The 24,409-nt window shown below is 34.5% G+C and overlaps 1 protein-coding gene across 1 annotated transcript in view; it reads left to right on the forward strand.

Annotated features, from left to right (window-relative positions):
* The first annotated feature begins 5,764 nt into the window (after positions 1 to 5,764).
* Positions 5,765 to 24,409, forward strand: part of LOC105211299 (retinal homeobox protein Rx) — a 51,548-nt gene continuing 32,903 nt past the window's right edge. Inside the window, exon 1 of the mRNA XM_011182649.3 lies at positions 5,765 to 7,264. Within this exon, the coding sequence (XP_011180951.2) occupies positions 6,268 to 7,264 (997 nt within the window). The 5' untranslated portion in view covers positions 5,765 to 6,267. The remainder of the gene's footprint in view (positions 7,265 to 24,409) is intronic.

Below are 24,409 nucleotides of genomic sequence, written 5' to 3' on the forward strand. Positions count from 1 at the left end.
GGCCTATGAATGTGCGTATTCTGCTGTGTTGTAGTTATAGTTGTATGTTATTGCTGTCGCACCCCTAATCAAATCACAAAAGTCAACAGCAAGCAAGCAATTAAAATGTGTAAAATAATTTGCAGTTTTATAAACGACAAAGTCATTATTTACAACTGCTTCCATTACATATGTACATAAAAATTTAGAGATCGGTGGTATTAAATAAATGGATGCATATGTTTAAAAGCACCTTTCCATAGCTGAGGTATTTTTTCATAAATTTTTGGAAAATTTTGAGAGAAATAAAAATGAAGTTGCAGATTAAGAAAAATGTAAATATTTAATTTATAGTAATTAAATGAAATATCGAATATTTTCTAATATTTTTTATAAACTGAAAATATATATGTATGTAGGTCTAAGATCCGGAAATTAAAATACCGTGTGGATATAATCTCGAAGAAGCTTCGTAAAACCATTTCTTTTGTTTAGTAATTTTGCATAGAAGGCGTGGCAGCTGTCAATTCAGAATTTTTTATTTTAGTTAAAAAACAATAATTTAAAGGTTCCGTTGGACCAAAGTGTGATAAGATGAACTTTGTCATTATTTTCCAAATCCTTCAGTACTTTCAAATTATTTTACCGGCTTAGTCAAATGCACTTAGACGTACAGCGTCTCCAAGCTTATAATATGAGTTGTGTATTAAATAAACTTTCAAATAAAATTATAGTACTTTTTATTTTCTAGCAATTTTTGGTTATTAAAATTAGTAAAAATGTTTTTCAACTGGGTTTGTGTTAAAAAAAAAATAAAAAATCACTTAAAATTGGGAAAAATCTAAACTTGTACCATTAAATATTGATCAGTTTAAAAATTAAAATTATAAATTTTACCTTTATAATAAAATAAATAAAATTATATTAAAAAATAAAAATTTCGAATATACATACTTTTTTTTAATTTTTATATTATCATATAAGAAATAAATTTTGAAAAACACATGTGTATAATTTTTTCCATATTTTTTACAATTTAATTTAAATTTTTTTTTGTCATAAAATGTTCATGTAAATAATTGTACTTATGTATTCATATATTCATAAAAATAAATAAAAAAAATCAAAAATTATTATATTTTATATTAATTTAATACTATTTGTACAAGCATCTAATCCTCACACCAAATTAACCACAAAGAAACTCAATGAACAATATCGTATTCATGCATATGTACATATTCATATGTATATATATGTATAAGTGTGTGCAGTGATGCCTTTCTGCAGCTCGTCCTTTAATTATGACGGCAATTGTGTTTCTGAAGTGTGACGAAATGTCAGACGTACGAGTAAATGTACAAATTCGTGTGTAAGTTTATGTACAGAGCTGTAGTACAGCCATCTGCAGCTGCATGTATGTGTGACGAATCGACTTCAAGCCTGCATTACATTAAGCGCCTTTATGTAGATCAAAATCATCAGCGCATAAACAGGATTATACATTTTAAGCTAGAGTGCAGATGATCTGCAGATATGTTGGTCTAAATATTTTGAAAATTGACAGTGGCAAAGCGATTTTCACTTAACGCTTAGCGCTCATTCACCTGCTCAATTAAAGGATATTTCTTTTTGGGGAGCATTAATTAATGGGAAATAATGAAAGATAAATAGATACAGGCATAATACATATGTATATATATGTACATAGAATTGTATAGAATGTTTTAAAGTAAAAATTAATGACTAAAATTAAAAAAAAAAACAAAAATATTGAGTAAACAAAATTTCTTTTATTTTCTATGACTCCCGAGCCATTGGCATTTTATTTAAACTAAAATTTATTCATTTAGAGAATTGGAATTTTTTCTAAGTGAAGAAAAAAAATGAAATACCACTAAAACTGCGTCCACAGAATGAAATAACCACTTTTAATGACAAAATATTGCTTCTGTTTTACGATAGAACTGATGACTGTTACGGTTGCTGTTAGTAAAATTTCCAACCCATTAACAAGGTTACCATGCATATTTGTGTTCCTATATAGATATATAAATATATAGATACCACTAGATATAGAAATATGCACTTAGTTTTAGCCACTGAATGTCATTTATGTTCATTTGAATGCCAAAATTTTAGCGCAAAAATTTTAGTAGGAGAAAGTTTAGTTGCACTAAAAAACGCTCGTATTATTATTTTAATAACCCACAATAAATGGGAGCCATCTTCGTTGCAGACGAAAACAATTGTAACAATTTGCATGGCGCTCACTTACGAAAACACAATTTATATATTTGTATGTAAATATATATATGTACATATGTATGTATGTATATATGTGAAACCATTTATTTCCATTTCTGCAGTAATAATCGCAAACTTCTTGATTTTGAAAGTTCTACGGCAAGCAAATGTGATTTACCGCATTCAATTTGAGTATGGCGTTCGCTTAACAAAAACAAATTTGGCATGAGTAAGTATGAGAGCAATGTATACATACAAACATGTCCAACAACAAACAGCAATCAGCCCGCAGCAAATTACAATCAACGAGCAACATGCAACCAATACACTTACTCACATATATTAACTCATCAAGTGTATGCATGCAATTGCAACAACAACACATTTAAAATGCACCAGCTACAGTTACATATATACATTGGCAACACCGATAACAACAACAAGCACAGCCAAAAAGCACAACAAAATAAAAAATAAAGTCAAAGACAATAACAGTAACAACCACAACAAAACATACGCAACAGCAATCATATTATTGGCGGCGACACCTTCAGTGTTAAACACTTTTGCAAATTACTGCAGTCAGCAAATACATCAAGGCAAAAATAGCCGACAAAGAGTAACCGGCACCAGACGCCGCACCGCTGCCATGAAAATAATAAAGACAAACACTAGCAGTCTAACAGACTAGCATGCTAGCGGGCAAATAGGCGGACGGACAGACGGACGGACGGCTGTAAAAATCGCTGCCTCCGCCACATAGGCAATTGAACGCGGATAAGCGGGTTAATAGAAAGTCGTCTGGCTGTGGGCACGATTACTGCTATGTATATATGAGTATATTTATGTGTGTATTTGCATGTGACAATGTGCGCTGCAAAGCTCATAAAGTTGCCAAATAGCTGACGAGAGTGTGTTTATGTGTGTGTATACGAAGAGGGCTCTCGGCACTTTCGTGGAGACAAGTAGACATCATTATTGATGACAATTGAGTGTACGCTTAACGATAACTGCCAAAAACTGTCAAAAGGTGGGGGAGCGCATTTTGAGTAAATGCCAAAAAGAAAAATTGCGAAGAGATGATTTGCTTTTTGGCTTAGTTTTTGCATATACATACATATATACATATGCATATGTATGTATGTATACTATATATAAGAATGGGTGTAGGTGTGGATAAGCACTTAGCAGTAAATTTATATATAGGAATATTTGGAAGAGAGGGTGTGTCTTAATATACATAATATGATTTCAAAAATATGTTTATTAAATGGTTTTTATCAAAGTGACCTGGTGGTTACAGCTAAAAGAAATCAAAAGCAAAAATGTTTGAAATTAAAAATTAAAAATAATATTTATTCTTGATGATAATTATCAAAGTTAGCTTATTAAAAAATAATACATTTTATATTTCAATGAAAAAACAATTATCACTAAAATTTAAAAAGAAAACAATAATCAAATGTAAATATATTGTATATGAGGTCTGTTCAAAAAATGAAGGGAGTTTATAATTTCGAGAGTTTGGAGATCACAATTTTCAATTTTTTTTATATTTTTTATTATGTTGATATATGCACGTGTCCCTGAAGTACGATACTATTTCAGTTGTAATCATTACTTACTTTGTCAGTAGTAGACCTGTTTTTATGAGCTTGGCAGTTTTTGTTTGTTAAAAGCTCACACTTGGTGAATTCTTAGCCAAAACCAATGCCCCTCCCCCGCCTCCATATTCGCCTGACATGACTCTATGTGACCATATCCGATTTCCTAAAATAAAGAGAACCTTAAAGAACCGTGGTTTTACATGCATACGAGAAATCGCTGAAAGAGCCAAAGGCTATTCCAAAAATAGAGTTTGGGAAGTGTTTCGATGATTGGAGGAAGCGCTGATATAGGTGCATGATATCGAATGGAGACTGTTTTGAAGGCGACAACATTATTGTAGACGAATGAATACATATATTTCCATCGAACGAAAACTCACATTATTTTTTTAACACACCTTGTATACCTATTCACATTTTCCAAAAAAATACTAGTTAAAATCAATATAAAAATCTTTCTCGTGAGCAAATAAAATTGTAATATTAAATAATAATATTAAACATAAAGAACGTATTATGTGCCACCCTAAAGTTCATACATGTATATAAGAATATTCAAACCCATTTGCAACTATATGTGTATCTAGAGTAGTACGAGTATAACATCAACCATCATACAATTTTATCAATACAACACAAGGATGTACCTTTCAAGTATAATTTTATTTCTGAACCCAATTGAGTACGCACTGGGAAGGGTTAACTAACTCAAAAGCTTATACATATGTATATATAATATAATTATGCGAATGCATTTAAAGTATAAATATGTATGCATGTAGATGATACATATAATAAATACAAACGCGCATTAAAAAAGAAATTCGGCAATTCGGCAATTCGGCAAGCAAAGCAATTATAATAATTAACGCATGCAACCAAGTGGAAAGTTTACTGCAGAAAAACAAAAGCAAAAACAATAAAAACAAGAAATTTAAACGAGCAAAATGACAGAGTGAACTAGCGAACGAGCCGTCACCATTGTCGCCACCAAAAAGCCAAAGGAAATGAATACCACAAAAACAAAACGACAAACAATTGAAACAAAAGATACGCTAAAACAACAACAACACTAAAATACATACACACATACAATGCAATGCAGATGGCGAAGCAAGTAATCACAGTGGATGTTATATATTTAGAACGCTTTAAATGTATGTATGTACGTATATAAAGACATATTTTTTTGTTGAATAAAGGAGAGCGAATATTGCAACAAACAGCCATAGTTGCAACAATAGCTACTCACATACATCAGAGTCGAGCCAACAGCGTCAAATTGGAAAAATTAATGACGTTCTGTTGACAGCTACAAAAAAGCGTCTTATATCATATGCCAAGAATGCGCTCATATGCATATACAAACATATACACTCATGTAAACACATATCAACATATAGAAACGACTATAAAAGCCAAGAGCAACCGCGCTGCGCTGTGATTGGTCAAGCGTGTTGTAGCAGAGAACACGCCCAGCTTTTGCTGCACAGGGTGTTTTCGAAAAACAAATGCAGAGCGGCTATGCCTTTGACGCTCTTTGCGCTTATTTATTGCTACAGCGCAATGTTCATTGACTCTCAATCCAATTAGAGGTAGAGTTGTGACGTCACTGAAAGTGGTGTGTAAAGATAAGAAGTAAAGGAAAAGGAAAAAAGAAGTAATGAAAATGTGTAGAGCTGCAAAACTAGCAAGTAAAACAGCGAGAGAGTGAGTTGAACTGGTTTTCTTGTGAACAACAACAACAACAAAAATAGCTGCTCAGACCACCTTTCAGTTCTTTCTTTTTCGATATTTCTGCAGTATTTTAGATTTTTTATTTTATAATAACTGCGAGCGCGCCACGCTCTCTCACTCATTCTCTCTTTCTCTCGCGCACCCTTCCAATCGGCTTGACAGCTCGTTTGACGAGTTTCTGCCGCGCATAGCGCGCCTTTGAGCTTCTGCTAGGACCGGCTGCCCAACAGGCCATTTTTCTGTTTCAGTCCGCGTCACAGTGCTAGTAGTATATATCAACGCTGATGTGTACGTTCGTTTTGACGTTTGTCGTTTTGCCGACGCGTTTCTGCAAACCATTTTTTACGCGCCGGATATAACGCGATTTCGCGCTGACACACTGAGGCGCATCCGCCGCCGCCACGCCGCCACGCTGCCAATGACTAGTGACAGTAAAAACACAGTGCAATTAAATACTGTTACACATACAAATTTACCGTCGTCCACATGTGATTTGATTTGCATATGAGTGGTCGCTGAGTACTTTAAGCGTTTTACTAATTAATGTAGAAAAACAAAAAAAAAACAAAAATTCGTATAATGAGTATACACTTAGTCACATGCTGTGTTTGTGTGTGTGATCTTTTGCGTTGTTGAGCGTGAAAAGAATTACGAAAATTGAGTACTTATACATTTGGTGCTAATTACCTAGACGAGCATGATGCGTTCGGGCAGTCCACTTCCACGTCCCGCCAGTCCGGCTATATCCGAGATTTCAGTGGGTTCTCCGAGCCCACCACTGCTTGCCGCCATGCATAGTCTAAGACAACAAAATGGTTTAACCGCTTTCCGGCCAATTGGTATAAAACGCCCGCGACTCGCCGACTTACATAACCAGCGCTCAGTCTTGTTGGTCGATGATGGTTTTCAATTAACTACCGATCAAGCGCCACAGCCATTGCAACGCCGCAGATCGACCGCTGAGCGTGTGAAAAGCTTTTCGATCGCCGATATTTTGGGTAAGCATGATGCTGCAGCGCGTTCGCCGACCCCATCGCGTACACCAACACCGCCGCCCTTGGCAGTACCGCTGGCGCTTAGCAAAACCGTTAGCGCTGCTGAACCAGCAACTTTGCCGATTTTACCGCGGCCACAACCCACGGCGCCTACTACAGTGCTACCAGCACAAGTCCTATCCGAACGCTTGGCGCCCACTGTACCGCCACCACCGCCACTAGTCATGCCGCCAGCGCAACTGCTGCTCGATGCGCACGCCATTCCTAAGTCATCGGCGCATGCTTGGCAAGCAATGCGTGCTGGCGCTGCGATTCCCATGCCGCTGCGTCCCTTTTTGCCGCCCGCGCTCTTGCACTATGAACAGCGTCTGGCGTGGGATTATCAGCGCCAATTGCAGGAGCACTTTCAAGCACAGGCGCAACTCTTACGCCAAATGAGTATGGATCCCTCGATAATACCTTCGGAAGATGGCTCGGAGCGCTCACATTCCAGCTCGGCGGGTAGTGAATGCTGCTCGCCTACTTTGAGTGCCGCAGATGGGGTTTCGACGAACGGTGGTGATGATAAATCGGGGGACAAAGTGCGAAAGGAACGCACTGAGAATGCTACGACGGGAGAAAAAGCTAAAAAAGCTGCGGGAGACACGCCACTCGATGCTCTGTTTCAACTATCAACCAAAAATTTCGATGACGGTACAGGTGAGTCTTTGAAATATATAAAAGCTTCGGAAGGTAGTCTTATTTTATATTTTTAGGGGTTTATTAAGTATTATATTGGCTTATTTGATGGGTTTGACTTTATATTATTGGCTCCGCATATCCAATTGATATATAAAGTGGTTAGGTATTATATCTAACCTGGTATTTTCGACAGATTTAAATCACATACATATGTATATTTCGCTTTCCGGATCTATATTTTCCTTTACCTTCAAGACCTAATGTCAATGCTAAGGGTTCTCTATAGTGTTCCGTTAAATTATTAGCAGTGTCCTTTGAATAAGAACTATGTTCCTCAAGCCTCTTCTCATGCGCGTCTTAACGTTCAGAGATTGGTATAAGAAAACATAAAATATGAGCAGGGAGAACTAGTTTCTAAATAACCTGAGAACAACGCATCGCGGAATGTAAAACTAAGAATAGAAGTTGTTCTTGTCATCACGTTAAGAGAGAGATCAGGGACGTACCTATACTTGAACTCCATTACTTCATGAATTCACATTATTATAGATTTCGAGAATTGCTCTGTGGTAACGGTCCTGGTGCCACTATTAGCTATTGGCTTGTAATTATTTATCATCTCCACTCAACACAATTATTCCTTCAGCTTATTAATCAATCTGTTTGCCAAAAAATAAAACTGTAAAATAGCAGCCACTGAACGTGCTTCACCACAAATGCGTAATGGACTAACCGCAAAGACAGTAGCACCAAATTCAATCCCAGTAGCCAAAAGTAGATTAAAACGCGCAGAAAAGCGTTTCGTTACCGGATATGAGGCGCCAGTCATTAAACTTGTTGTTGCCAAGCCGAATGCAAACTCTTGCCAATATGACTTATGGATGGAGGCCGCTGTTGGAAGCCTTGAGAAGAAGCGCAATTTCAAATTGATTTTCGTACATGCGTAACGCAAATGACGCCAGGAAGCCGCGGATGACGAGTGATGAAGGCGACTACAACTGAAGACGTCGCGAGCTTACCGCAAACCAACCAACGCAGCGCGGCCATTACAAATCACGTGATTAAACACTGTAATAATAATAATCTGCGCAATTGAAGACGGCTAGTTTGGCCGATATAAGCCGGTGGCGCTGCGAGAGGTGTTGAAAACCGAGTGAAAGAATGGACTAGTGGCATTTTGTTTTCCTTGCTGCTGGCGGCATAATTTGAATTGATCTGTTCTGCTGTGGCCCAGTCTACTTTGCCGCCGCCGCCGCCGCTGTTGGCGAAGAGCCATCACAGCCACTGCCGCCTGATTACGAAGCACCGATTTGCGCGTACGTGCCCCGCGTGAATCCAATTTAACTGAATATTATCATAAAGCAAGCTCCAGCTCCGGTTGCGAGCGGCGCTGCGCAATACAGTAGCCGATTTCACTGAACGATCACACGATCACGGCAAGGTCTTCGGGGCTTAACGAGAAAACATCGACCGCGACGTGTTGGAAAAGCCAACAGTTAGGCTGCCACAACAACAACAACAACACGCAGTCAATCTTTTGATATTGAAATTGGGTCCACATTGCTTCTGATCTATGTGATGGGGTGTGTGTGTGTTTGGTGTGCTGATCTGGCTGTTTTCACTTTGCTCGTTGCTCGTTACATCTGGCCGCTGAGTGATGAGTGAAAATGATACGCATGCGCCAAAACGATCAAATTTGCAATCAAAATGCCGCTCGTCCACCAAATGGAATGCAAATCCAACAAACACACTCAACTACAACAATACATGCATATATACACGCATCCACAGTGAAATGCGGCAAGCCCGCTTGTATGTACATATGTCTGCTTGACGTCGAATTGGATTGATTTTGCTGTTATTAGCGCTTTATTTCACCTTCATGTTTATTTTTATCCTCCGCTGTTTGCCGTTTTCCCCTCCTTTTTGCGGTTGCCACTGATTTTCTGTTGTTAGTGTTATTTTTGTTGTTGTGAGCATCATTGTGCAGATCCGTCGTAGAAATTGATTAATCCACTACAGGCGAGTGACCTCACTACTGTGTTTACGCTTTAAACAGAATCTCATCAAGCCATAATGACAACAATTGATCACCGATCATGCTGCTGCGGCGGCATCTTCTTTTTTCATTTTTTTTCATAATATATTACGCGTACGCTGCTGCTGTTGTTGGTTAGCGCTTGTTGTGTTATTGAAACAGTTGCATTTCCTTTTTGCGGTTTATATGAGTAATGGAGAGTAATGGATTAATGTGGGGCACTGTTATGGATTTGTATGTACATAGGTGTCATACCGTTAGTCGGTAGATATAAACTCAGATATAGAAGAAGAGACAGTTGTGGAAGTAGGTATGCATACATGGGGATATAAAATGTTGAAATTGTTGACCAAAGTTATTTCTAGAAAATGCATATTGTCCAAATAAAATTTTAAATTCCCGTTATATATGTGTAAGTATGCATTAAATCCTGGTAATTTTTTAATTTTTCCGGGTTATAAATATATTTTCATACAAATATACATGAATTCAAATATTGAAAAAAACGCGTTTGTCCGATTTATTAAATACTCTTTTTAGTTGAAGAATTATAAAAAATTTAATGTGTTTTTTTTGTATTTGAGGAATTAACAAAAGCAATTTAGTGACGGAAATATTTTTGGTTAATACTTTAATACTAAGCTAGGAAGCACTTTCTTTTAATCGTCCGATTTGGAAGGATCCGTATGTATACTCATACATATATCTTGATCAGTTGAATAGCTTTTACTTATAGTACAGATGTTAAGTAAAATTTGATTAGAGCAAAACAGTAATCATTCGCAAATAACTTCACGAAATATTTCACTCTTAAACGGTTATGTCAAATATATATACATATATATTTATTTATACAATTCTTCTGTACGTGTGTATGTCACTGAACTCCTCCTAAAAAGCTGGACCTATTTGAATGGAATTTTTTGTGTTTCTTCATGTGAATTCGAGAATGGTTTGTAGTCGCCATTCTATTCGATTAGTTTCAGATTTATATTTTTTTTTATGTCTTATATTCATCAAAAATAGATGGCGTCATTGTTACAGTCTAAACACCGCTTAACACGTTGGCTGCCATGTAGCACCTTTTTAGTGCGACACATGAAAATTCAACTTTGTCTTTCATTTAAATAAAAAAAAATTTAATTGAATAAAAAACAAACGCAAACAAAATAGATAACAATGAAGAATCGGGGCACATTTTCGTACCATTTGATCAGTGCCACGTCGCACAAAATCGCTAAAATAAAAAAACCCGAAATAAGCCGCAAAATTAAATATATTACCGATTTACACCAGTTTATAACTAATAACGTGCTTCGCACCCGGGGAAGGTTTTCGTCAAAACCGCTTGGCAGGCATGTACAAATATAAAATGATTTCTAATTGGATGTCGCTACTGTCGGTGTACGAAATCTTTAATACAATTATATATTAATTCCAAATTATTTTATTATGCGTGTTTCAATTCATAATTTGTTTAATATCCTAATAGCTTGTAATATTATGCAGGACAACATCTGTAGTGTCCGAAAATATGTATGTGTATATATTGATCTGGATAAAGAAGTAGAAATCGATGGTATAACTAAGCTAATCTAGTTAATTTTGCCTCCTGGACCAAGCCCCGTTTAAATTTCAAAGAAAATACTTTGCTATAGTTATTTTATAAGCGCTCGTTTTCCACTAGAGTTAACGAGAATAGAACTATGGAAAAAGTGGTTCATAATTAAAACGAGTACACTTTTTGTACATTTTATTAGACTTGAAGACCAGAAATATTAATACGGATATAAAAAAAAGTTGTTTGATAAATAAAATATAAATTAGATTATTCTCACAAAGTCAAAAAACGGTATGAACGTCATTAACAGCCGACCAAATCAGTTAATTATAAGGCTTCAATCCCAAGCTTCCTTTTAGATATATCTTAGTACAGTCATAGTATCCAATACATATTGTGGTGAGAGTCGTTCATTGGATCTAACTGTACATTCAATCAATTATTAATTACGCGGAAAGAAGTTACTTTGGCACTTCATGATGCTAAATTAAAAGAGAGTTACTTCTAGTTATGCATCACTTCTCTACATGATCCACATTTATAAGCACTTGCTTCAATGTAGCAAATTCCATCCGTTTATTAAAAGGAAGTCATCAGCAATGAATGCAATATATTATATAAGCTCAGATATGTATAATGTATGTATATATGTATGTATACCTATGGAGTTGTATAATTTAGTTTTAATTCGCTTCGACGGGAAGTTACAGATGAGGAAAAGTGCACAAAGTACATGATTAGCAAAATACAAAACTTTGACTCTGTATAGCGAATTCACATCATTAGACTGATGTAGTCCACATATACACACATACTTATGCAGGTGCATATAATTTCATACTTTTGTGACCCATGTGATGAATGTTTCAACACTTTAGAACTGTAAAGCCAACAACAGAATAATATTGAAGTAACAAAAGATTCTGGTTGCATTGTTGCAGTGAGTATTGTTGTAATGATCGAATGAAATTTGCTGATGACTGCGAATTACAAAAGCGTAACTACCTTTGTGGTGTTTGGAATGATGCAAGTTACGTAGAATACTAATGCATATACAAACTTATATTATATATAGTTATGTATGTGCATGTATGCTAACATTAATGTAAATTTAAGTATATTATGTTTAAATGTAGCTTATTGCCTGGCAAAGATAAGTAACCAGTTATCTTTACTACAAAGTACTCACATACTTATGACTATGAAGTAGCTCAACTAATCCATGACTAATACATTTATAATTAGATTTCCGTTAGGTAGTAAATAGCCACTCTACTCTTGAGAACTATGTCAGTAAAGTGGAAGGTAATGAACAGTTATTTAATTTTTTTTTATTTGTGATAGATCGAATTCAAGGCACAATGAGTACAAAAAGCACAAGATACATATATGTTAATATTTCATTTCAAAATTATATTAAATAAATTGTGTTAATATTGATTTTATTTAAAACTTAATTGATTATTTGCGACAAGCATTTGCGTATGCACATTTGCATATCTATTAGCTTATATTAGTTTTACAATGTTAGTCATAAAATACCATATACTATACACCCACTTAGGTGTGAGTGCATCTATTTAAAATGATGCTAATTTATTTGAACATGCATCATAAACCAAGCACGCAAGCGCTTTTATAATTATTTGAATATTAACTACCTCTTTAGTTTAGATGTGCTCATATGTATGTCTACATAGAAGTTTAAGTATATACGAATATATATATAACCTCTTATATCTATATATACCTATAAATATGTGTTTATGTATATAAGCAAAAGTGCATATTGTTTAATGCAGTTGCTTGTAGTTATTTTTTTTTTGTTACAGAATTGGCAAAGACCCAGCAAAGTAACTTATAATAAGAAGCTTTGAAGCGTTAAAATACAATATATTGCATTTGCCCTGAGGCAAACTTCTTAAGTGTATGGCGTGAAAGTTTAAAACTTGTTTATTATAAATACAGATGAATATAATCATAATGAAAATATGTTAATATATAAGCCTAAGGGCTCATACAAAAATTCATCACTCACCACTGTTAAGTTGATTATTAGCTTATTACATTGTTAGTTGTTCTGGAAAAATAAGAAAATAAGAAACAATTTTTAAATGATTTTGAATAAAGAAATTTGTGCAAAAGTTGCCTCCAGTTTCAAAAAATAATTAAAATTATTACAAATGGAGAATTGTACAAACATTTAAAGGTTATAACTCATACTCAGTAAGGTTTGTAATTTTCATAGTAAACCTCAAAAATCTAAATAAAGTGGAACTTCCATAACTCGAACTTCTATAAGTCGAAGATCTCCATAACTCAAACGTTTAAATTTGCAATAGCGTTTAGAAATCAAATTTAATACAAATTTGCCTCCATAACTCAAATTTCTATATATTGAAGTTCTCCATAACTCGAACTCTTAAATTGGCAATAGAAGTCAAATTTAATACAAATTTCCTTCCATTAATCGAACTTTTCGACCAGTGCATAGTAAAAAATTTAAAATTGTACAATCAAGGAACAATTTTAAAGGAGTTCCTATCTTCGTATGGAGGCGAACAAAAAATATGATATTACACTTATAGATTTCATAAATCGTGTAACAAAGGCATAAGATACAGACGTCAAGAGCCAAACAATAGCAAAGTGCAACAAACAAAATACCGAATTTGCGAAGTAAATAACTAAAACTGTGGGTAAATCTTTATTTTACAGCTTTTTGAAAAATTTATCTTTTAATGAAAATTTCAATAACTCGAAGTCTCTCTAACTCGAACTTTTTTGTGGATTATGGAGATTCGAGTTAGAGAAGTTCCACTGTATTTGGATTCGAAGTTCCAAAAAAAATGACTTTAAAAAAAAATTATTATTAACCCTTTCATGCCCAATGTTGCCTATAGGCAAAAAAAAGAAATAGAAAAAGTTATAATAAAGCGGTTATACAAAAAGTGTTCAAAAACATAAAAATTACTGTTTTATTTTAAAACAAAGTAAACTATTATATATAAATAAATATAGATAAGAGAGTTATTTAAAAAAAAAAAAAATAGTCTGTAACACACTGTAACTAACGAACCAGGATACAAAGGACTTTGAAATTTTTATCACTTCATATTTGAGTTAAGACTAATATATATCTGTACTAGAAAACATGTTAGCTCCGCCTATAAAAATAAATAAATAATATACTGGGCCCCTTATATCATCTGACTGTATTTTATATCTACAGTTTGGATTTTTAATGGCTATATCCTAATTAATAATATTTTTTTAAAAGTCCTTTTTCGAACTTGAAATCCAAATATCTCGATTTAAAGGCAAACCCTTATCTTTAAAATGAAACTAAATTCTTGGTCATTACATTAAATTATATGCGTTTTATTTCTTCTTGAAACCATGGCTAAAAATTTATATATTTCTTACTAAGTTTCGGAAATTATATTACTTAAAATATAAATTAAATATTTCTAAAAGTTTCCTATATACAAACTGGCTTGAAGTTTCTCTATAGCAAATTTTATATTCTCAGAATATAATATACAGAATACTAGTACTTTCTAATGTGTACATATGTCTTACATATATAAATGCATACGCATATTAAACACATAAATGCATCTGTACATATGTACATAATCACGCATATTAATGCTACAGCCTTGTTAATAACTCGCCATTCTTTATAGGTAATTTATACAAATGAATTAGTCACGCCATCTTTAATGTCATACCATAGCACAAGGCACAAGCATAACATAGATGAAATTGCAAAACTGCTATTACTGCCGACTAAATGCAACAAATGCAACAAAATAGAAACGCATGTTTACAAACCATACATATTCATATTTGAATTTGCTTAGGTATATAAATAGATATATTAATGCAAAAAAATATGTAGAAATATATACTTATGTATGCAATATATGCGTATAGGTGGGAGTCACGCACTTTGTTGTATATAAATAAATATTGAATTAAGTCTACAAGTATGTATTGTAATAGCCAGCAAATTAACAGTTAAATATTAGTTTATTTCTAACTTGACTTAGTGGAATGAAATATTGGAGCACTACACTTCTACTTTTTTATTTAAACAAGAAATAATAATATTTTTTTTTCATAATTTTTTTTTTATTGTTTTAATTCTTTATTTCTGTATTTCCCACTCCAAAGCAACAAAAAAATATTCGAAATAGTGTCGCTGTTAATTACATTGTGAATTTCCATAAATGTGCTCGTTTTCTATTTAATGAGCCACCATTTCTATTTAATACGCCCAACAACAATTGTTTGTATAATTTTTAAGCAATTTATTAAACTACGCTTGTTTGTACATTATTATTACTATTATTATGCCCTTCCTAGGCAGTAATTAGCGCAAAGCTCTTAAATAATATACACGTACACATGCGCTCTCTCTCTCTTTATCAGTGCGTATAATCACAACAGTTTTTACTACAATTTTTTTAAACACAGATGTACATACACAAATACAGCTAGGCACCCTGTACATACCTTCACCTTGCCATCAGCGGTGTTTGTGTTGTTGTTGCGAAGCGAAGCATGTAAATCTCAGCGGAAATATTACTGCAAAACTCCCTTCGCCGTTGAACTCAACAGCACACAGTTCAACTGCCAGTAAAAGTGTGGAGGAGGCCATTAAGTGAATAGACGTTGTAATTAAATCGTAATTAAGGACGCATACATAGTTTGGCGTACATTGCCAGCAAAAAGCTAGACTCATAAATTAAATGGATGACGCTCAGCTCAATCTGCGAAGCGTTCAACGTACGAGTGCAAATATGTCATTCGTTCGTGTTTGTGGGAAAAGTGAGCGGGTGGCCTGGGGTTGGCGATGTGTATGGCCTACTGTTACTTTTTTTAAATTAGAAAGTGAAGAAATATTTAATATTGTTTTAATCTGTAACAATTTTGTTGTCATTTAGCCTTAAACAAACTGGTTGATAAACCAAATACAATTTGTATTTGTAATATTTGTTGACAAACGGCATTAATGTGCATTTAATTTGCTTGTAGCTGTATGAAAATGTGCATATAATTATACCTGCAATGTTGTCATATGCAGTAAAGGGTATTAAAGAAGAGAACACCTCTGCTTTAGGAGTTAAAAACTAAAAGAAATAAAATAAGACTAGGTATATTATATACATTTTCATACAAATTTATAAAAATTAATTTTAGTTTGATTTAAGAAAAAACACTAATATCCCAGAGCACTAAAATGATTTAGTACCGTTGAATGCTTTTAGTAGTCACACTTCTCTTAATAACCATATTATTTTGAGGCTGAATCCAAGAATATTGTTACGAGGTCCTACGTTGCAAAAACAATTAGCAAACCAAAGTATCAAAGTAGCTTTGAAATTCCTAACCCCTAATCAAGTGTTCTTAGTACTTTTGGTTTGATACATAAATGAATGCTTTGAACAGTTGATTTTCACAAGCCTCTCTTCAGGCGATTTTTCCACAAACTGGATCCGGAGTATAAGGCAGATGTAAGAACCTACCAATCGATCTCCCAGAGCTTCTGGTGAGTAACTATCGATGTGTGTATGGTCTGGCCTTGTCCTGGTGGAACAAAATCTCTCTCCTTATTGGACAAAGTTGACCGCGATTACTTCCTTCACACGCTCCACTTGTTGGCAGTACAGATTCATTCGTAGAGTTTGGCCACAGGGAGCCAGATTATAGTAGACGATTCTCTAATCTCATCAAACACACAGGAAAACTCTTATCATTATCAATCCAGACTTGACTTGACAATTTACTGATAGTATAGAAATCAAATTAGTGAATAGAAATCATTTTCCATTTTCGTTGCTTTATGAGGACCGTGATCTCAGTTTTTTCCATAAGCTACTTATCACAAGGGATATTCAGACCGAACCTGTTAGTCTGGTAACGAACTAACAGAGCTGGTCAGAATACCCCTACTTATTCATTATTCATCTAACTTATGTAACTTGACTGTTTTCCTTCAATAAATTCCCATCTTTGTTTCAAACACCGATTCTATAAGGTCTTGATTCATGGTACCAGAAATATGTCCAGAAGTTTAGTGTACTTATTAGAAATTGTGGATCAAGTGGATGTTATTGGACTGTATTTTTATTATGTGTTAGAAATAAAGAATAGAGAGTGTTTTTATATCTAGAAATAAAGCTCCTCACGGCTCTCTGATCTTCAATTGAGTATTTGAGGTCAAGGAATATTATAACTTATGCACTTACATATATCTTATATAATTCTACAAACTTTATAACCGAATTGCATACTCAGGTGCTCTGACACCTTCAACACCCCTCATCAAAGAAACAACAAATCCAAAGCAAACTTCTCCTCCCCTTCACGGTCGCATATTTGCAACGAATTGTGCATTTGTATTCGCCTACTCGACGGTGGTCGGTAAAGTCGGTGCGCGGTTGCGTTTATGTGACGCATTAATCACGCGCCTCACACATTTCGCTGCACTTCAAAACGCGCCGCGCCACACCGGACACTGGTGGCATACGAGTGAGCGAACGTGGGGTCATAAAGACGACGTAAAGAGGCGCATTTAAAAACGCATTTAGTAGTCGAAAATTAGCACTTGCGAACGCACTGAATGGAAGTAAAATGAAATAAAAAATAAAACACAATAAAGAAATAAAAAAAAAAAAAAACAACAACGCACAAGGGAAGACGCGCCAAATGAGGGCCGAGCCGCATAAAGAGATTGATGTGCAAATGGACAGCCCAACGCAACGGAAAGCTACCGCTGGCATAGCCCCGGTCAAATATTACACTCACGGACACACACCAAAGTAGCGGTCCGACCCGGAATGGCCTAAAAGTCGGCGTGTGATTTACGCAATTGCCAAAAATGAAAGAAATACTAGCGGTAAACGGAACTTAGTTCAGTTAAAGCAACTAAAATGTTTGTTTATACGTCAGAGTTTTTTGTACTAAGTTATTCTAAGCAACCCTGCTTTCCGAATGTCTCTCTATTACTATTAAATTCACCACACCAAAAGTCATTAAATTAAATACAATAATAAATTTACGTAATTAAACGCAATAACAACAACCATAAAGCACATAAAATGCGTCAAAAGCCGACTCCGGTGTAATTATTGACAAAACCGAGTCAATGTGGTAACTCAAGATATACATATACAGTTAGTGTCACAAAACTAGTGATGTTGCGGAAAGTTCGGGATTAATCGGTTTTAATAAATAAAATTTACATTCAAAACAGAGAACCTTGAAACTGTTACTGTAAACTTAGCGGTATAAAGAACCTTCACCTAGTGAGCTGATTTGTATTACGGCGTCTCAATGGATTGTGTTATTATTATTTTTGGTTAATAAATTCCTTCCTGCAAGCCTTTGAAAGTTCCTATTTTGGTATGTAGGTCCTAGAACATAAGTAAATCAAAATCCATGACGTCAGTACAGTATGATCCCTTGAACTGTTTTCCCCAAAATTAATTGAGGTTCGGTCCATTAATACCTGCAAAGGCGTTCAGTCCGTTTTAACCTGTAGTACTGTTATACGATCATTATGAGATCATACAGAGTTCCTTTATTTCAGTTTCTTTCTGAGATTAAACTTTTACGAACCAAAAGAAAACTCACAAGAGTCATTCGTCACAAACTCACAAGAGTATTCCTATGATCAAAGTCTTCTTCTCCGTCTTCTTCTTCTTCTATCTCGTTAGAACTTCAAGACCTTTAGAACAGTACTTTAAATCAATCTTTATACCCTGAAAGATTTTATTTGAATCGGCTTGACGGATAGACTTAGATTAGGTTCGGTTATATTCAATGGCTGACCATCACGACAAGAGTCTCAAGAGAGCTTTGAGTCTATAATAAATTTTATGAGGCGACTAATATCCATTATAGACAATTCGATAGGTTCGTTAAACGTATAGCTACCCAGATGTTTCAATTCAGTATTTGCGAATGCAAGATAGTGGATAAGGAATTGGCTTGATGCGTCCACCTCACCTTCCTCTATACAGCTATGGTCGCTTGCGTCCGACAGGATTCATACTCTCATCACATATATGCCTACTCCGCATTGTTTAATTTTGGAAACTTTTCGGACACATTGCTTAAATGAGCTTTAAAAAATTTAGCGAGATCGCGGAGTCTCGAAGATATCGAATTCGGGAGCCATTATTTCTCAAATACTTCACTAGTAGAAACACTTTGATACATGAATGATTATGATTATGAATAATGTGGCGGCAGCAAGTGACGACTCAAACAACACTTGATGTAGAGTTTATAGAGAATAGACAAGGTGTGGTGGGGCCTACACCAACTAGTAATTTATAAACGATGCTTAACAAACGAGCGATCGTGTGACAATTGGTCAAACGGCCTGTGGACAACGCATCAAACACAAGCGCTCGGAAACAACACAAAACACCGACAAGTGGACGGACGGACAATTTGAAAAACACTCCACACGAACGCTCAGCGGATGGGAAAATTATTCACAGTTACGCTGATGAGCCATTAACGCGACTGTTTGTCGTATTTGAGAGTTGTTGGTGGTGCGTTTGCGCTCGTTTCTTCTTCTGTCTTCTGCCTTCTGCTAGTTATTTGTATGTGCTTTTTGTGATATATTTTATTACACATTACACATTTATTATATGACCGTCGCGAACGGAAGGAATCGTTTGTCGTCGTCAGCGCAGAGGATGCAATGCGCCGCACCTTTCTCGCTTGGCGCTGAGCGGCAAAGGCAGCGACGTGTTGATGACACAAACGCACACGTGGCTGCGGTACGGAGAGGCGGGGCGGTGTAGGGTGGCGAATGCGCATTAGTTGCGGAGCAGGTGAAAGCAGGAACACGGCAGCGAGAAAATGATCGAATCGAGATGATTTGCGCGCGTCAATCGCATTGAGTATTTATATAAGTAAATATGTATGTATGTCTGTGTGTGTACATGTTGTTTTATTTAACTCATTATGAATGATAAATGACACATCGCTTATATGGCTAAGTGGATAAATAAATGAGGTATTAAACAAGTGCTTACTCTTATGGGTAGAGACTTGTGCAGGAAGAAAATGTGTAATGTTAGTTGTTGTTGTTGTTAATTTAAAGATTTATTATATAGAAAAAGGTATTTTAACTATTGACACCCTCAGCTGGTAATATGAAATCATTGTAGATATTTCGTATATTTCAAATCTTCTCATAAAATTCAAGAGCTCTTCGGAAGAGTCTTAACAACTCGTTCTCATATTTTGAAAAAGAAAACCAAAGAAAAATTGGAAATTGAATTTTTTTCTGGAAAAATATCATCAATGATTCGGTATTCATAATATACTCAAGATATGGTCTCCAGCGACTCTTCCCTGTTCTCAAACTTAGAAAGAAGGATAGATGGCATTGCCTAGACTGACAAAATTTTAGAGAAATATTTCGAATGACCTTGGGATAACTATATATTCTCTAAAATTTTCTCTCTTTCTAACTTAAACAAAAATTTTGATATCTCTAAATTCATATTTTTCTGCTCATTCATGACTCACACTCTTTGTTGCATACATTACTACATACATATTTCAAACTGTGCAATAAACCATTTGCCTATCTAAGTACATGAGTTACTGCAGTTAACTTGTGCTTACCATTTGCCCCTTGGCATTTTTCCTTAACACTTTAATTGAGATTGCAACTAACAACAACAACAAGTGGCAGCCAACACAGCGCTAAATATATACAAATAAGTATATGTATTTTATGTGCAAACTCACAAGTGATGCCAACCAAAAAAATCAACTTGTTCGGCAAGTTTGCATTCAGCATTGCATGTCGTGTTGCAAGTGCCAAGTTGCAACTTCGAAGGTGGCAGCAGCGGCTTTTGTATTTCATGTTATTGAAACGCCAGCACCGCCAAGCGCGCATTATTAAATTACAATGCAGTGGAAAAACAACAGCAAAAGTAGGTAAGTGGAGGAGTTGGTGGGGTGGAGTAAGCAGGGCGGTGTGTAAGTGAGTATGTAATTTTGGTTGTATGGATGTAAATCGTAAATGTATTTAGTAAAAATTTATGTATTTAAGCTTAATAGCGTTGCCATGCTGCGGGTTTTTGTTAATTTTTCGTTTTTTAATGGGAATGGAAGGATTCAGAATTGATTTTTTAGAAATAATAAAAAAATAACTTTGAGATTTTATTGCACAACATACATTAATTATATGTATCCCGCAATATTTTATTTTTAAATCCATATTTTCTATAAGTTTTCTATAAAAAATATGTGACAAAATGTAATTTTTGAAAGCAAATTTTTGGTTCCAGAAAAAATATTCAAAATATAAAATGTAAAGGAAATAAAAAAATTTTAAAAGAATATAAAAATGTTCCGCAATGTTTTTTTCTTTATAAACTATATTTATTGTATTTTCAACGATCTAGAAAATCACTTTTTGGTTCTTATGAATTTATGAGAGACATTTTCATATATCATCTTATTAAAAATATAATTTTTTAAAAAACTTTGCACTTTTAAATAATCAGGTCACACTTATTTTTTAACAATTGGTATAAAATCCAGGCATTTAAAATAAAAATTAGCAAATTAGGTTCTGAGAAAAAATATAATAAATTACAAAATTGATTTTTTTAACATATTAATTTAAAATTAAAATTATTTTTTCTTTTATTAAATAAAATTTAAAAATTTTGTTAATAATTCCCTTTTTGAGAAATTAACATTTTCTACACAAATTATATATAAAACTTTAATTAAAAGAATTTACTAAATCATTAATTTTGAAACAATCTGGCAACTCTAAGTAAGAATAACTTTAACCAAAAATCTTCCAAGTGCATGGTGAAGTGGCGGTCAGTGAATAGGCGTGCAATGTTAGCGTGTTCCAAGTGAATATATTCTTACATACAAACACATACATAAGTACGTAAGCACTTGCATAAATATGTATAAATGCAAAAATCATTTGAATAAATTTTCCTTGCCACATGCTTTGCTTAGCATAACAAGACTGTCAAAACAGCAGCGTTGCAATGCTAAATAGGGAAAATCGCCGAGAAAAATTCAGGTGTATTTGCCAAGAGAAACATGACGTGGCGCATGCAATGCCAACACGCCAAATCAAAACATATTTAGTGAATCGTAATTTGCCAGCACACTCACACAAGAACACACATACATATGTATGTATATGTATACACATACAATATATATGTACGTATATGTGTCTGTGGTGCTACATTACCTTTACGAAAGGGATAACTTTTAATTTAAATTTTATGCCAAAGCATTAATTCGTTCCATGCCACACACACATCCATTAACACTGGCACTGCCGTTATGGCAACACCGCAGCCGAACTGTCAGCCTGCCACCGGCAGTCCATTGACTTTACACGCCAACTTAATAAAAATCACAACGACAACACAAAAAGAAATTAATCTTGTCAGCAGAACACGCACAGAAACAACTTCGCTCCCCATTTCATTTTGGGCCACCAAAACCACCGTTAAACATCACCCCAAACTCAACGAAGGCATTCTTCACACTTTAATAAATGTTGTTGTACACAAACATATGTACATATATATATATATACATATATATCTATTTACAATGTACGAATTAATTTGTTTACATTACGGTTTTATTGTTAACATTGCTATTGTTGTTGTTGCTGCTGTGCTTTAAATTTGACAAAAGTGTGAATTGACTTGCTGACAATATGTTGCCCCTGCCAAACAAATGTACAATCTAAATTTTGGTAGCAACAATAACAATAAAACAACAACCAACAATTGTTTCACGCCAACACAATACACTCGCTATGTATGTGTGAAGCAGCAAAGCGCTAAAGCAGCGCACAAGCAACCCACCAGCTGCAGCGCCAAGCTACTGCCACTACAGTGTGGAGGAAGGATGGGTGGCGCGGTGGAGTGAGAAATCAAGCAACTTACAGCTTCCTTGTGCCCGCTGCCCTTTTATTATGTCTTTGTTGTTGTTGTTTGTCATTTATTTTTGTTGTTTGTGTTGACAGAGTGTCGACAGTGAACAAGTTGTGAATTTTTCCAAATCAGTGAATTTCATTTCAATTTAGTATCACATTTGCAACGCTTTCATTAGGTTGCGTAGTGAATTCTTTTCTTGGAGAAGAGGGGCGCATTCAAGCTTGTGTCAGTGGTAAGAGTGTAGAATGTTTAACAAAAAACACAGTTAGATAGCATATTTAAGCCATATTTGGATTTTATAGGTTAAGGGGAAGTGAAGTACGCACAGCTGCAGGTGGTTTATGTAACAGTAAAATTAATGTAGTAGAAAATCCTTGACCTCGATACTCGTGTGTTCAAAAAATAACAGGAATTGTAAAATATCATTAAAAAACTAAACTGTATTCATTGCATACATTGTCTGTAGCAGCAGCTAAGAATTACGTGTTTTTATGAATTTAGCGAATTTTCGTTTGTTAAAAGCTCACATTACGTGAATTCTTGATCAAAAACAATACTGTTACGATGCTCCAGCCTCCATATTCGCCAGACATGATTCCGTGAGATTTTTTCCTATTTTCAAAAATCAAGAGAGCCTTAAATGGTAGTCGGTTTACGTGCATACGAAAAATCGCTGAGAGAGTCAAAGGTCATGCCAAAAATCGAGTTTGAAAAGTATTTCGTAGTATTTCGTATATCGAATGAAGACTATTTTAAGGCGACGACATTTTTGTAGACGAATTAATAATTTCTTTTTCAAAAAACCAAAATTCCCGTTATTTTTTGAACATACCAATATATAGATATAAATTATTAAGAAACAAATCCTGACCTAATTTTATTAAAATATCTTACATCTTTGTATATATATAGAGATTTAAAGACAATCGCATGATGTATATTATTTATATTCTGTTTAAGGATGTTAGACTGAAGTAAAATTACATTTTTGAAAAACAGTTACCACTTATTGGGAATATACTATGACCGCTGATAAATTTTTAATATATTTAAATATAGTTTGATGATAATCAAAATGGCGTCCAATTGGATGTAAGGGGTTTTGAGGTAAAATTGTCTACAAATAGTTTTACAGTATTCAGTGCTAATTTTGGGGGAAATATTAGGTGAGACATACAATTTTCCAAAACTAGTCGACAAATTCTCAAAAAAATTAAATAGTATTTGAAAATCAAATTCTCGAAGTTCAGAAATTATAAATCTAATCTATTTTATTTGGATCACGTATTCAAGAAGTATTCTTTCTCTTCGAACTCCGTATTGGATCGATTAGAAATTGTTCGTTTTTTCACATTTACTTGTACATATATACAATATATATACCAATATGTATTAGTAAGGTGACGAAATGACCGCATGAATCTTCAAATCAATGCTGGTCGTAAATAGCGTAACTTAAGAAACAAGGAAGAAGTTATTAATTCCTCGTAGTCTCGACTTTTCGTCATTTTAAAGGAAATAAAAGGATTTTATGGCGACGCTCTTCTTATCAAAACGTACATTTCGTTCACTGCAATTCAATGAATACACTG

The sequence above is a fragment of the Zeugodacus cucurbitae genome, chromosome 2, assembly GCF_028554725.1.
Source record: "Zeugodacus cucurbitae isolate PBARC_wt_2022May chromosome 2, idZeuCucr1.2, whole genome shotgun sequence".
Taxonomy (NCBI): domain Eukaryota; kingdom Metazoa; phylum Arthropoda; class Insecta; order Diptera; family Tephritidae; genus Zeugodacus; species Zeugodacus cucurbitae.